The sequence below is a fragment of the Phyllobates terribilis genome, unplaced genomic scaffold, assembly GCF_046119375.1.
Source record: "Phyllobates terribilis strain yellow unplaced genomic scaffold, ASM4611937v1 Scaffold_12__6_contigs__length_324123572, whole genome shotgun sequence".
Classification (NCBI taxonomy): Eukaryota; Metazoa; Chordata; class Amphibia; order Anura; family Dendrobatidae; genus Phyllobates; species Phyllobates terribilis.
In genome coordinates, this window is record NW_027362772.1 from 184,179,638 (window position 1) to 184,197,771 (window position 18,134).

The 18,134-nt window shown below is 41.5% G+C and overlaps 1 protein-coding gene across 5 annotated transcripts in view; it reads right to left on the bottom strand.

Annotated features, from left to right (window-relative positions):
- Positions 1–18,134, bottom strand: part of CAMTA1 (calmodulin binding transcription activator 1) — a 2,249,809-nt gene that overhangs the window by 1,470,301 nt on the left and 761,374 nt on the right. For all 5 annotated transcript variants that reach the window (XM_073656516.1, XM_073656517.1, XM_073656515.1 and 2 more), the window contains exon 4: positions 13,556–13,691. In XM_073656516.1, coding sequence (XP_073512617.1) covers positions 13,556–13,691 — 136 coding nt within the window. The remainder of the gene's footprint in view (positions 1–13,555; positions 13,692–18,134) is intronic.

The following is an 18,134-nucleotide window of genomic DNA, read 5'->3' on the forward strand; positions in this document are numbered from 1 at the left end:
CTCCCCATAGAGACTATGATTGTTCTATTGAATTTGTCCCTGGAGCGACTCTTCCTAAGAGTCGTTTATTTAACCTTACTATTCCTGAGAGGAAGGCTTTGGAGGAATACATACAGACAAGCTTGGCCGCCGGTCACATTAGGCCCTCTAAGTCTCCTGTGGCGGTTGGATTTTTTTTTGTAAAAAAAAAGGACGGCGGTTTACGTCCTTGTCTGGATTTTCGTGAGATTAACAAAATTATGGTACGCAATCCTTACCCACTGCCATTGATTCCTGATCTGTTTAACCAGTTATTGGGGGCCAAGTGGTTCTCTAAAATTGACCTTAAGGGGGCATACAATCTGTTGCGCATGAAGGAGGGTGATGAATGGAAGACTGCTTTTAACACTCCTGTGGGTCATTTTGAGAATCTGGTTATGCCTTTTGGTCTTACTAATGCTCCTGCATTTTTTCAGAATCTGATTAATGACATCCTTAGACCTTTGATCGGTAAAAATGTGGTTGTGTATTTGGATGACATTTTGATTTATTCGCCAGATCTGGAGTCTCATTGGCGGAGCGTGCGTGAGGTATTACAGTTATTAATGGACAATTCGCTTTTTGCTAAGCTGGAGAAATGTGAGTTCGCGGTACAGAGAATTAGTTTTTTGGGCTACATTATCTCCAGCAAAGGTTTTGAGATGGATCCGGTTAAGGTTCAGGCTGTGCAGGAATGGCCTAGGCCTATTGGTTTGAAATCGATACAGAGGTTTTTGGGTTTCGCCAATTACTATAGAAAATTCATAAAAAATTTTTCTAGTATTGTCAAACCTCTGACTGATCTCACCAGGAAAGGTGCTGATGCGGTTCAGTGGTCTTCTGAGGCCATTGAAGCTTTTGTGTATCTCAAGGAGAGGTTCACCTCTGCTCCCATCCTTATGCAGCCTGATGTTACTAGGCCGTTTTTGGTTGAGGTTGATGCTTCCTCTGTGGGGGTTGGCGCAGTATTGTCTCAGGATAACGGGGATGGATTATATCCCTGTGCCTTTTTTTCAAAAAAATTTTCGGAGACTGAACTGAATTACGATATTGGTAATCGGGAATTATTGGCTATTAAACTCGCATTTGAACACTGGCGCCACTTCTTGGAAGGTGCGGAATTTCCCGTTCAGGTTCTTACGGATCATAAAAATCTGATATATCTTGATGCTGCCAAGCGCCTGAATGCCCGTCAGGCTAGGTGGGCACTGTTTTTCTCACGGTTTAATTTCTCCGTTACTTACATCCCTGGTACTAAGAATGTTAAGGCGGATGCCTTGTCTCGCAGTTTTTCTCCCATAGTCGGTGGTGAGAAAGAGGAGAACATTTTACAAGAAGGTGTTGTGATAGCTGCTTTAGACTCCGTTTTGGAAGATGAGATTCTTAAAGCTCAGGAGAATGCCCCATCTAACACTCCTCATGGGAGGTTGTTTGTGCCTGGGACCTTTAGGAGAGATTTGTTTGTTGAGTGTCACGAATCTCGGTTGGCAGGTCATCCCGGAATCTCTGAGACCAAGAGACTGGTGGGTCGCAGTTTTTGGTGGCCTGGATGGCAGAAGGAAGTCATTAAGTGGGTGCGCCAATGTACTATATGTGCTAGATCTAAGTCCTCACATACTCCTGCTGCGGGGTTGCTTTGTCCTTTGGAGGTCCCCAGTGCTCCTTGGACACATTTGGCAATGGACTTTATAACTGACCTTCCCCCCTCTGAGGGTTTTACTGTCATCTGGGTGGTCGTGGACCGTTTTAGCAAGATGTGTCACTTGGTTCCCTTCGTCAAACTGCCCTGCGCTAAAACTCTCGCTAAGGCCTTTGTCAAGGAAATTGTCAGACTTCATGGCGTTCCTACTGACATTGTTTCTGATAGGGGTCCTCAGTTCGTGGCTCGTTTTTGGCGTGCCTTTTGTGACAGGTTGGGAATTCATTTGTCGTTTTCGTCCGGATATCATCCTGAATCTAATGGCCAGACAGAAAGGAAAAACCAGGATGTTGAGCAGTTCTTGCGTTGTTTTGTGGCAGACAATCAAGAGGGGTGGTCTGAGTTTCTGCCACTTGCCGAATTTGCTCTGAACAATCATACATCTTCTTCTGCTGGTTGTTCGCCTTTTTTTTGTTGTTCTGGGAGACATCCGTCGTTTGGGTCGTTCTCCAAGTTGGGATCTGCCGTGCCTGAGGAGGAGAATTTTTCCGGTGATTTGGAAAGAGTTTGGACGGATGTGCGTGGTAATCTTCAGGAGGCCAACAGAAAATCTAAAGACTACTTTGATAGGAAACGACAGGAGGTTTTGTTCGCTGTTGGTGACATGGTTTGGTTGTCCTCTAGGAATCTGCGGTTGAGGATTCCTTCTAAGAAATTGGGTCCCAAGTTTGTAGGGCCCTTTAAGGTGCTTCAGGTTGTCAACCAATCTGCTGTTAGGTTGGAGGTTCCTACCTCCTGGAGAATTAATCCGGTCTTTCATGTCTCTCTGTTAAAAAAAGCTGTTGTGTCGGATGGTGACGCCTCTGCCTCTGTTCCTCCGGTGGTGGAGGACGGGGAATATGAAATTTCTCGCATCCTTGACTCTAGACGGTATAGAGGTAGTTTGCAGTATCTTGTGGCCTGGAAAGGTTTCGGACCCGAGGATAACTCTTGGGTGAGGTCAGATGATGTTTCCGCGTCCAGACTTATCAGAGCGTTTCACAGGAGATTTCCTGATAAGCCTGGTCCTAGGGGATCCAGAGGATCCTCTTAGAAGGGGGGGTACTGTTAGAACCTTGCTGTTAGTTTTTTTTTCCTTTGCTGGTCACATGACCTTGTTGGCCTATTTAATCCTGCTCCGCCCTTCTGGCTTTGCTGGACTTCATTGTATATCTACTTTCTAGCTAGCCTGTGCTCTGTATCTAACTCTGTTAGTCTGCTTGGTCTACGGACCTCTATGTTCTATCTATTTTGTTTGTTCGTCTGTCTGCTACTATTTCTGTTAGGAGGTGTCCCATATTCCTCCCAGTCCTTAGTACTTGTAGGGATTCCCTCCCCACATCTATAGGTCTCCGTACAGACTAGCTTAGGACTTTAGCAGGTCTGATCGCAGGATCAGGTTCCCTGTTACATCGTAGGGATTCAGCTGAGTCCTATAGTAGGGACAGATCTCCTCTCTTTCCTTAGCTTTGGTAGCAGAACATAACACCAACGATTTCGGCTGCCCCAGCAATCTAACTAACGATCTCGGCGGTCGTTGGGACGCTTTCACACAGCAGCTATTTCAACGATCCACACCTTGATAGGGACTGTACTGTGTCACAAAGGCGTGCATAATATTACGCAAAATCAGGACTCAGTCGAATGAACGGATATCAACAGCCCGGAGAATTCTGCTAGGATCTGCAATCCAGCACGAGGTCAGAAACAAAGGATGGAATCGCTATTCTGTTGCCTTCTTTATGCACGGTGGAAAATGAGAACGCTGTAGCGACCACCAATCGGGGACAAGGGGCGCGGAAAAATCCAATTTATGCACGCCTACCTGTCTCAGTTCTGAATCGCTAACGAGGTCGTTGATAAGGTGTCAAATACAGCAATGCACACTGCCCAGCAGGAGCACAATGACCCAGGAATGGTCCAGGAAGCTTTGTAACAATCAGCGATCTCACAGCAGGGGCCTGATCGTTGCTACCTGTCAGACATAACGAGATCGCTAGCAAGATCGCTATTACGTCACAAAACCCGTGACGTATCAACGATCTAACTAGCGATCTCGTTATGTGTGACGGGGCCTTTAGGGTCCTGCTTGCAAGAGCTTTTACAAGCTTACCAAAACACATTAGGGCATCTGTTAGGCTGGCTTAAATAGATCTCTTTATTAAGCACACATAAAACGGTAGATTTTGGAATCTGATTCTTCAGGATAGCACATTTCAGAAAAATGGTGCATCACAAGAGAAGTCTTGGAGACTAGACTTGGTGGCACTGGTTTGGATTATAGAGGAAGGGTCATGATAGTCTTTGTTGCTATCATTATACACTCAGGATATTTGTGAATCAGATAGACCCTAGAATGAACACCAAAGACTCTAAATGACAATGTTTTCTGATGGACCTATGAGGACTATTATTGTGCCAGAGGATGGATTTTCTGGTTACCTGGTGGTCCAAGGCGACCATAGTCTATTGCATGTAGCAGTTGTAAAAAAGTCGGTGGTCTAACCAAGAAAAGTTGGATGCTGATTCACAGTTTTAATTATTTCTTCAGAACTTATAGACTTTGGTTGATTTAAGGCTAGGAGTAAATGCTCAGTTCAGCATATCCATAAGCTGTTTATAAAGTGGTTGTCTGAAAGCTCTGAACACACACAAAAAAAATCACAAAAAGACGGAATATGCTAATTACATTGTCAGTATGCGCTAAGAGAATATTTAAATTCAAAGACAAATTAAGGAATAATCCTAAAGAAACATCTCTGCATGCATACGTATAATTAGCGGGAGACCACCAGGTCAGAATGGGCACAGAGTAAAGTAGCAGCCAACCTTCCGCCACCATTCTTTTGGATGAATTATAATGGTTTCATTTGTAAGACCCACATAGAACAATGCTGGTTCTTTTTCATTACAGGAATCATATGTATATTACAATGCCTGATCCGGCTTTGAATTTTTTATGAGGATTTGGAGAATAAAGTTGCTGTAAATTAGTAGGAAGTGTTCCCAGGACCCTCTGCTAATGTGCATTTCAAGCCACTAAACAACACAGTATTCACCGTGGGTCCAGTCATCAACCGCAAATGAACATTGTTTTTTAGGAAAATTGTGTTGAATTTACTTTATTTTTTCTTTACATTTAATAAAAGTTTTGCAAACTTTTTTTTAAAGCAACATTCAACACAGAGAGCATAAACTTAATCTTAAATTTAAAGAGGTTGTCCACTACTATTACATTGATGGCGTATCAATGTCTGATCGTCCGCGCTCCGACACCCGGCACCCCCGCCAATCAGCTGTTATTGGTGATGGCGACGATTGTCGGCAAGAAGTACTTACTTGCAGAGCTGACAATCTACTTGTAGTGGCCGGGGCTTGGTACTACACATCTGCCACCTATTGATTTTAATAGGTGGCGGATGTGAAGTATCGTGCGACAGCCACTAGAAGTAGACGGCCAGCTCCGCAAGTAAGTCCTTCTGGCCGTCAGCCGCCGCCACCAGCAATAACAGCTGATCGGTGCCAGTGCCGGGTGTCGGACCCCGGTCGATCAGACATTGATTATTTATCCTAAGGATAGTCCATCAATGTAATAGTAGTGGACAACCTCTTTAAATAGAACTGCAGGGTAAAGCATGCTGGCATAGATGCAGCCATTTCACTTTTTATGTCAAAAATTAAAATGTCTAGATCCACCCCTCAATGTGGCACAGCAATAATTACTTTATAATCACATTTAATCAGTAAACAGAATGCATCCGCTTCTATAAAAGTATTGGGCCTTGGTGGATGTGATTGTAAACATCAAATGGCACCCAAACTTCAATTTGGGGGGCTGTTCAAAAGCATGAGCGGAATGCCATGGACATCTGTGCATAGAGAAGAGTGGGCTACAAAGCAGAGACCAAATGGGACCTCCCACTATGCCCTTTCTGTGACTTTTCGACCAATGTCCCCACCCGCCTCCACCTGTTTGCACATATTTAAAGGCAACAGTTTAGATTTTGATTGGACAATTTTGCAACCCGGGGTGAAAAGAAGGTGTAATTTATGCGAAACCCACCTAGAAGGGCGAATCTAGGGCTCATTTTTAGTGTGCTAAAATGTCTGAATTTTGGGCTTTAAAAGATTGACAAGTATGCCTAAGGGCAGGTGTATGCATTCAAGATCTGCAGCAGATAATTCTGCTGTGTTGCTAGGAAAAATGCTGCATAAAGTACATGCATTTTTGACACTTTTTTGGTGCGTTTTTTTTTTTTTTTTTACATACGTTTTGGTCTGGATTTTTTCTCCGTTATTTTTATGGGTGAAATCTGCAGCAAAAAGACTTAAAAAAATTGACATACTGCAGATTTACATCTGCAAGGAAAAAATAAGCAATGTGTGCATGACACTTCAGGAACCTCATTCACTTTGCTGGTACTAGGAAATCCTTCAGGTTTATGAGCAGGAAAAAATGCAATGTGTGCACATGCCTAAGGAGAAAAGTTGTGCATAGGTTCTTCCCAACAAATAATAAGTATGAGCCCAACCTGGCTGGGCCCCTAAGCACATCCCATACATGAGCCTGCAATATGTCTATCCAGGGGCGTAACTATAATAGGTGCAGAGGTTGCAATTGCACCCAAGCCCCGGAGCCTAAGGGCCCAAAAGGCCCATGTGAAAATACCCCATTAAAGATTTGCAATCATTCGGGGCCCGTTGGAGCTTTTGCATTGGGACCCACAAGATTCAAGTTACACCACTATGCCTACCCTTATGATGCCCATTATGATGCCCCTTATGATGCTCCTTATGATGCCCATCATGATGCCCCTTATGATGCTCCTTATGATGCCCATCATGATGCTCCTTATGATGCCCCTTATGATGCTCCTTATGATGCCCATCATGATGCTCCTTATGATGCTCCTTATGATGCCCATCATGATGCTCCTTATGATGCTCCTTATGATGCTCCTTATGATGCTCATTATGATGCCCCTTATGATGCTCCTTATGATGCCCCTTGGCCATTCAGTTTTAAAATCCTAATTTTGTCACAAAAAATTCTCATGATGATTTTATATATTAAAAATGTAAGAGAAAATTACAACTAAAATTACATATAAAAGTATTCAAATCAGGGTACACGAACCCCCCCCCCACCAGCTCATTACGTAGTCTGTTAATACCTGCGCTTACTTTACCAATGTGTATGAATAAAACAAGCTGGCAGAAAGCGTGCACGGCTCTGTCCTCGGGCTGTGTTCTAGGATGGCTGTATATCACGGCTTTCATGAAAGGCACCTCCACAGTAGGAGCTTGTCTTTGAAAAGCAGATTTTAAAAAAAAAACAATGCACAATAAACGTATGAGTTTAATACGGCGCTATGGTTCATTTAAAAAAAAATGGTGAGCTAAGCGCATGCTTGTATCTGTGTTTTACCTTTAAATTGCATCACGAATCAGCGTGACATTCATCTCTTATATATAAGGAAAAGAGTGTAAATCAAAGGTGCTGTTACCTGCATAACTCATTTTGACGTAACACTGTGAGACTCAACATACATTTTTCAGAGAGAAACTTCAACGTAACACAGTAAAAAAAAAGTCATATAAATTATGTGACTTAGAACGCAAAGTGAGTAGCCGATACAGTACAAGGCAGGATGGTAACGACGATGGTGCAAAGGTGGCTGGAATCGGATTCGGACACCGCAAATATGACAAATTGACAATATATAAGTGGTTGTCTGAGATCAGATAAAGGGTTCACTTATTTTCCAGAAACAGCACTTTGTTTGTCCATTGGTTTTGCAGCTTAAACTGTGAACCATGGGCAGCATCAGGGACAGGCTCTGTCATTGTCGGCATCTACTGTATCTTGCATTCCGAAATTTTGCAGTGAATCGCCCAGAATATATTTTAGAAAGGAGCCGGGAGGAGGAAGAAAAGTCAACTGGGGGGGTGGAAGGGAGAGGGTCCCTCGTAGGCTTCTCTTTACACATCTCAGCTTAATTGACACAAATATAGAAAGACCTGTTAATCAAGCTAAGCTGGGCGTGGAGACGCCAGTAGGGAGGCGCCCGGATGACAATTTTCTAGCTTCATTTTAAATCATATTTTCTCTATAATGTCACAGCCTTTTACAGTAGAACCTATCAAATGGGGAAACCTGTCCAATGATATACGGCCCATGGTACGGGTAGCATGATTCAACTTCAATTAAATATGACATTTGACTCAACTTGTCTCAACACACTAGAAAATCATATATTAATTTCAATCAGGAATACTGAGCCTTGATTGCATATAAAATTATAAAAAGGATCAACTAAGATGTTCAATACACAGAAATATTCCTATCAGCCGTGATACTGGATGAACAGATGGATGCAGTCACCACGACGAACAGAAAACTTCCAAATATATGTCACAAAATAACTCATCAACATGATATAATGTATATTTATATATGTTTTTCCTGCAATAAAATTAAAATTTGTGTTTTCCACACAAAACAGGTTTCACATAATAATGTATAGTAAATATTTACTGCATATAAGCCTTTATGTCATATACATTCATGTAGTAATGTCACCACTAGTTTGTGCACATTAAATCTTTCATAATGGATACACCCAGGACCTGATCTTATTTATGAAAGATCAGTGGTGATAGGGTCACCAGTCTACACCGTCCACACTTTGGGAAGTGGGAAGCTTAGTGGAACTGAAACCTGCCCATGCCATATATAGCTGAAATGTCAGTTTCAGTAAATATTTGTATTCCCCATGAGATATTTTTTCTTGAACCTCAGAGTTATGCCATTCTGTCATTTCTCCTGAATATTTGTGAATAAATTAACAAAAGGATATGTTACCATTTGACTTGTCAAAGGGATGTGCCCCTATATAATCTGACACTGCCAACACTGATTGGGTAATGTCAGACTGTGTAGGAATATATCCACTACACCTTTGGTTTGTAAACTCAGTGGTTTGTGCTCCAGATATACCCTGCCTTTAATTTCAGTAATTGTTTGAAAATTATGGTTAACCATATTGGTTCACCCCAATGCCAGCCACTACACCGATGTTTAGATCCTGTGCAGTCACTGCACTAGTTGCCCATCTATTTCAGAATTCAACATAAAATACTAATACTAACCTAGTAGGTCCTCCACAGTGCTGCATCGCCCTACATGTCCTCCTTCATCTCTTTCTGCCACCTATCCTCTGTGCAGTGCTGCACCACCCTACATCTCCTCCCTCACCTCTGTCTATCACCTCACCCATGCTCAACCAAGTGCTTCACTGCCCTACATCTCCTCCCTCATCTCTGTCTACTGCCACTGGTCTTTTCCAGTGTTGCACAGCCTTATATCTTCTCCCTCAGCTGTGCCGACCACCATTTCTCTCCACAGTGCTGCACCTCCCTACATCTCCTCCCTCATCTATGTTTACCATCCTAACCATCCTCTCCATAGTGATGCACCTCCCTACATATCCTCCTTCATCTCTGTCCACTACCCATCCTCTCCACGGTACTGCACCGCTCTACATCTCCTCCCTCATCTCTGTCTACTACCCTACCCCGCGCTCCGCAGTGCTGCACTGACCTACATCTACTCCCTCATCTCTGTCTACTATTCTACCCATTTTCTCTACAGTGTTGCACCACCATACATAACATTCTTATTTCTGTCTACCACCTTACCCGTGGTCTCCACAGTGCTGCACCTCCCTACATCTCCTCCCTCATCTCTGTCTACTACCGATGCTCTTCAAAGTGCTGCACCGCTCTACATCTCCCTCATCTCTGTCTACTACTCTACCCATGCTCCACAGTGCTGCACTGACCTACACCTACTCCCTCATCTCTGTCTACCATCCTACACATCTTCTCCACAGTGTTGCACCACCATACATCTCCTTATGTCTGTCTACCACCTTACCCATGGTCTCCACAGTGCTGCACTGCCCTACATCTCCTCCCTCATCTCTATCTACTACCCTACCGGTTTTCTCCATTCTGGTAATGATCTAAGATTAACATCCTCCATAGACCAAACCTCCCACTCCTGTGTTCAAAACTTTTCTTGTGCTACGACAGTGCTCTAGAATCCGCTACTCAAGACTTTAAAATTCATTTCCAGCATCCACTGCATAAGTGCTATAAAAACAAATCTTTTTACACAGGCCTATCACATCAGATCACTCCTCTAATCTAATCTTTCTCACTTTTCCCATCTTTAATTTTTTCTCCTGGTCCTTTCAATCATCAGTTTCCCACACACTTCATGTCCTCAGTAAGGGTAGTGATAATCGGCTCAAACTCTGATCAGAGCGGATGAGAAAATTGTATCACAGGTGCGTAAAAGATGGAGAACTTAATTTCTCCATCTTCTCTATTGTCTGCATCCATGGAAATCGGACTGCACTTGGATGATATCTGAGTGCAGTCTAATGTATTACACTTTATTAGACTTTAATGGGTGCGAGTGATCCGATTTGCAGAGCCACTCGCAGCATGAATTGTAAAGTGCTGTGAAATATGTTGACACTATATAAACAATACTATTATTTTTTATTATTATTATTATTATTATTTATATAGCATTAATTTAGCTGTCACTTGGGCCACCTAATGGCTTTCCTCTCTCTCAAGACTCTCAATCAATCAGAGAACGCTCCCCTTTCCATCTTTCTCATTGCTCGGATATACGCATGATTAAATCTCTGCATGTAGAGCATAAAACATGATTTGGTGCTAATGAACTAAAGTTTATTTGTTCATCAATGGAAAAAACAGCTACATTTTCCAGAAACATGGCCACTCTTGTCTATAGGCTATGGACAGACCAGAGACCCCTGGTTTATTGCATAAAAGACAACAATTTTTATTTTTTGTCTAAATGAAAAGCAAAGAATGCTGGGAATAGTTTAGTGGTGACATCAATGTTGCAAGAAGTAGCTAGCTTCTCCACCTTCTTGAGAGTCCATATAAATTAATACAGCAGACGGTCTGGGACATAGATACATTAAAGTTATTGGGATTTTTAAAAAACTTTAATAATTATGCTGCGCTGATGTGTATATTGAGAGATACTCTTTGAGGCAGGAGCTTGATGACGACTTTGGCTGCGATACAGGTCACACGGCCAAAGATCGCTCAGTGCCCCCGCAACATCACAGAATATTGTAGGTGAAAAGGGTCACATTGAGTGCAAGGTGCTACAACCACAACAAGCAAGTAGCTAAAATCCAACTGGTTCGACATTTTGGGATTTACCTGTCTCAGTACCCTGCTGATCACAATGCAACTGTATTCACCAAAATGATGCTGCTATGTAGCAGTGGCACAGAATGATCTCTAGCCCCAGCCCAACTATTGGTGACATCCCTCTCATATAATAGGGGATTTCCTGCACATACTATATATACTAAAATCATTCCCCTAAGGCACACATGTCAAGCTCCGGCAAGTGGGCCAAATCTGGACCGCAGGGTGTTTATATTTGTCCCACAACACTAGAACCACCACCCGTATGTGGGCCCATTATTCTGTATGGAGGACTATGCGGTGCCCATTATACTGTATGGGGGACTAGGTGGTGCTCATTATTCTGTTTGGAGGACTATGTGGGACCCATTATACTGTATGCAGGACTATGTGGGGCCCATTATTCTCTATGGGTGACTATGTGGGGCCCATTATAATGTATGGAGGACTATGTGTGGCCCATTATAATGTATGGAGGACTATGTGTGGTCCATTATACTGTATGGAGGACTTTGTGTGGCCCATTATGCTGCATGGAGGACTATGTGCCGCCCATTAATGCAATGCATGGAATGCACTACCCAGGGCAGTTCAATTAATTCCCAATACCCACAGTTACAAGCGGATCCTAAAAACCCATTTCTTTAGACTGGCGTATCGCCTCCACACACTATCAGTCAGTCCCAGTTGTCTGTCCCAGTTTTCCCCCATATTAAAATCTTCAATTTCAGGTTCATACCAACCATGCTTTTAATAGCCACGGTCAGGACTGTACACATACTGGCTGGCGACCAGTCCATGTGTTATTATTTATCCTATTTAGTATATCAAGGCTGCATTATACAATATATGTACATTCTACCTTTTGTGTCTCCCCCATTTCCTCATAGACTGTAAGCTTGCGAGCAAGGCCCTCACTCCTTTCGATATGAGATATGCTTATTCTGTATTGTCTGTATAAGTCCCCCCTAAAATTTGTAAAGTGCTGCGGAATATGTTGGCGCTATAAAAATAAAAATTATTATTATTATACTATATGGAGGACTATGTGGGGCCCATTATACTGTATGGAGGACTATGTGAGGCCATTATTCTGTATGGAGGACTATGTGGAGCCATTATTCTGTATGGAGGACTATGTGGGGCCAATTATTCTGTATGGAGGACTATGTGGGGCCCATTATACTGTATGGAGCACTATGTGGGGGCCATTATACTGTATGGAGGACTATGTGGGGCTATTATTCTGTATGGAGGACTATGTGGAGCCATTATTCTGTATGGAGGACTATGTGGGGCCAATTATTCTGTATGGAGGACTATGTGGGGCCCATTATACTGTATGGAGGATTATGTGGGGCCCATTATTCTGTAAGGAGGACTATGTGGGGCCAATTATTCTGTATGGAGGACTATGTGGGGCCATTATTCTGTATGGAGGACTATGTGGGGCCAATTATTCTGTATGGAGGACTATGTGGGGCCATTATTCTGTATGGAGGACTATGTGGGGCCAATTATACCATATGGAGGACTATGTGGGGTCATTATTCTGTATGGAGGACTATGTGGGGCCCATTATTCTGTATGGAGGACTATGTGGGGCAATTATTCTGTATGGAGGTCTATGTGGGGATATTATACTGTATGGAGGATTATGTGTGGACCATTATACTGTATGGAGGACTATGTGGGTCCATTATTCTGTATGGAGGGCTATGTAGGGCCCATTTTTCTGTATGGAGGACTATGTGGGGCCATTATTCTGTATGGAGGACTATGTGGAGCCCATTATACTGTATGGAGGACTATGTGGAGCCCATTATACCATATGGAGGACTATGTGGGGTCATTATTCTGTATGGAGGACTATGTCGGGCCCATTATTCTGTATGGAGGACTATGTGAGGCCCATTATACTGTATACTGGTTGGCCCACAACTTTGTTCAAGTTCTTCATTTCGGCCCTCTGTGTTTAAGTTTAACATCCCTTCCTTAAGGCTAGGTTCACATGACCATATAAAAAATTGGTCAGACTTTCATCCAGAAACGTGGGATGATTTTTTTCACACTTGTCATCCCTTCATTCCGTTTCGTTTACACCAGCAGCTATTACTCATTTATTGGACCATTTACAGTTACTATCTTACAGAATTGTAATATATTGTAATTAATCCGATGCTATACTGCGTATCTGTACGGCATCCAATTTTTCTCTCGCAGTCACAGACTTGAATGGACGAGTGTCATCCGATTTTCAGAAAAATCGTGCATGCTGAGATTTATTTCACATGCAGACTAATCGAAACATATTAACCAAATCTAATTCCAGAAATTACATTAGACTGGGTAAAGTTTAAAGGGCAGGATCATATCGATTTATAAGCAGTAAATATTTACACACAACTAGATTGAAAATCTAAAACTGCGGTCATTTTTACAGATTTTCAAACACTTTAAATTATTTTCAATGATTTCCAATAACATCAAAGCTTAGAAAAATATAAAAGAATTGTGCTGCCTTATAGCACCATATGGCACCAGTTACACTGACAATCTCCAATAAAGCCAAAAGGTGATCAAATCAGCTACCTCCACTCCTTGGACCTTGAGTTTCATATGATCTTCCCGTGTTGTTTTCCCGTCTTTCCTCTTTTTCCAGCAATATCCATCTTTCCGGTATTTCACCTTCTTCCGATTATACAGTATCATGGAACCATTCTGTGGCCTGGAAGAAACCACAAGTAAAAATTAAGTCACTGCAAGGAAAAAAACTAAAAAAAGTGCTGAAGAAATTTATGATGAAAAGCAGCAGGGTCTGAAAAAGTCGCGAGCGAGAAGCAATATCCTCTATTTAGCGAAGCATAATTTTTCACGTTTTATTGCCAGAGGCTGGATCTCCTTAGATGGTTTATGACCTGCAAACATTTACTTGTGGATTTTGTAGCTAATGAATTAAATGTGTCAATGATAGGTATAAAAGAAGATCTTGTAAGTAATAAGTGCTCCTTGGCCGCTGATATATGGCACCGGGGATTTGCTGTGTTCTGAAAAACCTAAGGAACTTAGAGGAAGAAAATGCTTATGGCAGACACTGTGGTGGTGGCATTAACCTTTGTTTTATATACTTGGTAATTAAATAAGGCCTCCTTCATAAAGAAGGTTCTGGTTATTGGAAAAGGCTGTAAATCGTTCAGACTTCCCATTGCTAGTTTATTGTCTTTCCATAAATATTATTTATTTTATATCTGTTATTTACACAATTTATGAATTAAAACTACAACATGAGAGCTCAGCCGGCTAAGGCCAAATCAGGCCTTTTTTGTGCTTTTTTTTCATGATCCATTAGCAATTATCTGAATCCTTAAAGGGAATGTATCTCTGATAATATTTTGTAAAAGAAATAAAAACCAGATGGAGATGCATATTCATTTTTTTCTAATCTTCTGATTGTAATTTTTTAATTTTGTGTTTTTTATATTATAAGGACGGACTGACATCTTGTCTAAGATTCTGTTAGCATCAGTTAAAACCACTTCGCACCAGAGCCTGTTTTTGCCTTCGTGACCGGGCCAATTTTTTCAATTCTGACCACTGTCACTTTATGAAGCAATTACTCTGGAACGCTTCAATGTATTCCCCTGATTCTGAGAAAGTTTTTTCGTGACATATTGTACTTCATGATAGTGGTAAAATTTCTTTGATATCACATGCGTTTATTTGTGAAAAAATCGGAAATTTGGCGAAAATTTAGAAAATTTTGCAATTTTAAAACTTTGAATTTTCATGCCCTTAAATCAGAGAGATATGTCACACAAAATACTTAATAAATAACATTTCCCACATGTCTACTTTACATCAGCACAATTTTGGAACCAAAATTTTTTTTTGTTAGGGAGCTATAAGGGTTAAAAGTTGACCAGCGATTTCTCATTTTTCCAACAAAATTTACAAAAACATTTTTTTAGGGACCACATCATATTTGAAGTCACTTTGAGGGGTCTTTATGACAGAAAATACCCAAAAGTGACACCATTCTAAAAACTGCACCCCACAAGGTGCTCAAAACCACATTCAAGAACTTTATTAACCCTTCAGGTGCTTCACAGGAATTTTTGGAATGTGGAAGAAAAAAATTAACATTTAACTTTTTTCACAAAAATGTTACTTTAGACCCAATTTTTTTTATTTTCACAGGGGTAACAGGAAAAAATGGACCTCAAAATTTTTTGTGCAATTTCTCTTGAGCGTGCTGATACCCCATATGTGAGGGAAAACCACTGTTTGGGCGCACGGCAGGGCTCGGAAAGGAAGGAGCGCCATTAGACTTTTTGAATGTAAAATTTGTCTGAATAATTAGCAGACACCATGTTGCGTTTGGAGAGCTCCTGATGTGACTAAACAGTGGAAACCCCCCACAAGTGACACCATTTTGGAAACTAGACCCCTTAGGGAACATATCTAGATGTGTGGTGAGCACCTTGAACCCCAACGTGCTTCACAGAAGTTTATAATAATCAGCTGTAAAAATAAAATTTTCACATTTTTCCCGCAAAAACGTTTTTCATCCTTTAATTTTGCATTATCATAATAGTAATAGGATAAATTGCACCATGAAATTTGTTGTGCAATTTCTCCTGAACACGCCAATACCCCATATGTGGGGGAAAACCACTGTTTGGGCACACGGCAGGGTTTGGAAGGGAAGGAGCGCCATTTGACTTTTTGAATGTAAAATTTGTCTGAATAATTAGCAAACGCCATGTTGCGTTTGGAGAGCCCCTGATGTTCCTAAACAGTGGAAACCCCCCACAAGTGACACCATTTTGGAAACTAGACCCCTTAGGGAACTTATCTAGATGTGTGGTGAGCACCTTGAACCCCAACGTGCTTCACAGAAGTTTATAATAATCAGCTGTAAAAATAAAATTTTCAAATTTTTCCCGCAAAAACGTTTTTCATCCCTTAATTTTGCATTATCATAAGGGTAATAGGATAAATTGCACCATGAAATTTGTTGTGCAATTTCTCCTGAACACGCCGATACCCCATATGTGGAGGCAAACCACTGTTTGGGCGCACGGCAGGGCTCGGAAGGGAAGGAGCGCCATTTGACTTTTTGAATGTAAAATTTGTTTGAATAATTAGCGGACGCCATGTTGCATTTGGGGAGCCCCTGATGTGCCTAAACAGTGGAAACCCCCCACAAGTGACACCATTTTGGAAACTAGACCCCTTAGGGAACTTATCTAGATATGTGGTGAGCACCTTGCACCCCCAGCTGCTTCACAGAAGTTTATAATATTGAGCCATAAAAATAAAATTTTCACATTTTTCCCACAAAAAATATTTTCCTTTTCCTAATTTTGTACTATCATAAGGGTAACAGGATAAATTGCACCATGAAATTTGTTGTTCAATTTCTCCTGAACACGCTGATACCCCATGTGTGGGGGAAAACCATTGCTTTGGTGTACGGCAGGGTTCGGAAGAGAAAGGAGCGCTATGTTGGCTGGGATAGGCAGCAGACACCATGTCACATTTGAAGAGTCGCTGACATGCCGAAACAGCAGAAACCCCCACAAGTGACCCCATTTTGTAAACTACACCTCTCAAGGAATTCATCTAGGGAAGTAGTGAGTATTTTTTAGTTTTTACATTTATACCATTGGGCAGTGAAAAAAGCATAATTATATTTTTACCACAAAAAAATGTTTTACCCTCAGATTTTACACTTTCACACAGGGCAATGGGTAAAAATGGTGCCGAAATGTGTCACACAATTTCTTCTAAAAGTGTCAATACCCCATATGTGGCTGTATCGTACCGCTCAGCCATACGGCGAGTTCTGGGGGGGACGGAGTGCTATTTGACAATTGGAGAACAAATTATTGTAGAATAGGCATTTGGATTTGGGAGCACAAAATTTTTTGAATTTCTTTTGGGGGGCAAGGGCCATTTCGCTTTTCCAGAGCCTTTCAGCTACCAGTAACTTGGAAGTCCCTTATATTTTTAACAGATGACGGCCCAGATGGGACTAGCTTTTTTTGAGGACAGAGTTGAAGCTTTTATTGGGAACATTTTACGTAACATTTATCCGGCGCTCTAGGCTGAGCACTTACATCGGGGTTTCCATCTAAATTTCCAAGTGATGTAATTCAGATGAAACCCCTGCGGGATCCATTCACTGTAATGAGGCAGCAGAGTTACTCTGGACTCCGTCTGGCCTCTGTTTAGCGGTGTCCTTTTTTTCAGAAGTGCACAAAACTGTGGCCAACCGCACTTTTATGCACGCCTAAAACAAATGACACCGTGGGATCACAGGCCAGACGGCATCCACAGTGGCCTATATCTGCCTCATTACAGGGAATCTTTCGTCATGGGTTCCGGCTGAATCACATATTTCAGAGATTTACATGGAAACTCTGGCGTAAGTGCTCAGCGCAGAGCGCAGGATAAATGTGTGCCGAGCCATACTGCGATCTTTGGGAGACATAATAAACAAATCAGTAGCAGGTGAAGTATTGGTTTTATTTATTTTTTACGCCGTTCCTAGTGTGATATAACTGATTAGATTACTTTATTCTTCGGGTCGGTGCGATTACAGAGATACCAGATTTATATCGGGTTTTTATGACTGACAGCTGTCACACACTAAGAGACGCTTTTTTTTGCAAAATCTAGTTTTTGCATCGCCATATTTTGAGACCTATAATTTTTCCATATTTCGGCCGACAGAGTCATGTGATGGCTTGTTTTTTGCGGGACGAGTTGACATTTTTATTGGTACCATTTGTGGGTACGTGACATTTTTTGATCGCTTTCTATTCCGTTTTTTGGGAGGTAAAATTAACAAAAACCAACAATTCAGGAATTGTTTTTTGAGGTTTTTTTTATGCCGTTCTGCGTGTGGTAAAAGTGATCAGGCAGCGTTATTCTTCGGGTCAGTACGTTTACAGCGATACTACACTTACTGTATATTTTTTTATGTTTTGGTGCTTTTACACAATAAAACAATTTTATAGAAAAAATATTTTTTTTGCATTGCTTTATTCTGAGAGGTATAACTTTTTTATTTTTTGGCTGATGGAGCTGTATAGTGGCTTGATTTTTGCGGAACAAGATGACGTTTTCAGCGGTACCATTTCTATTTCCATTTTGCTTTTTGATC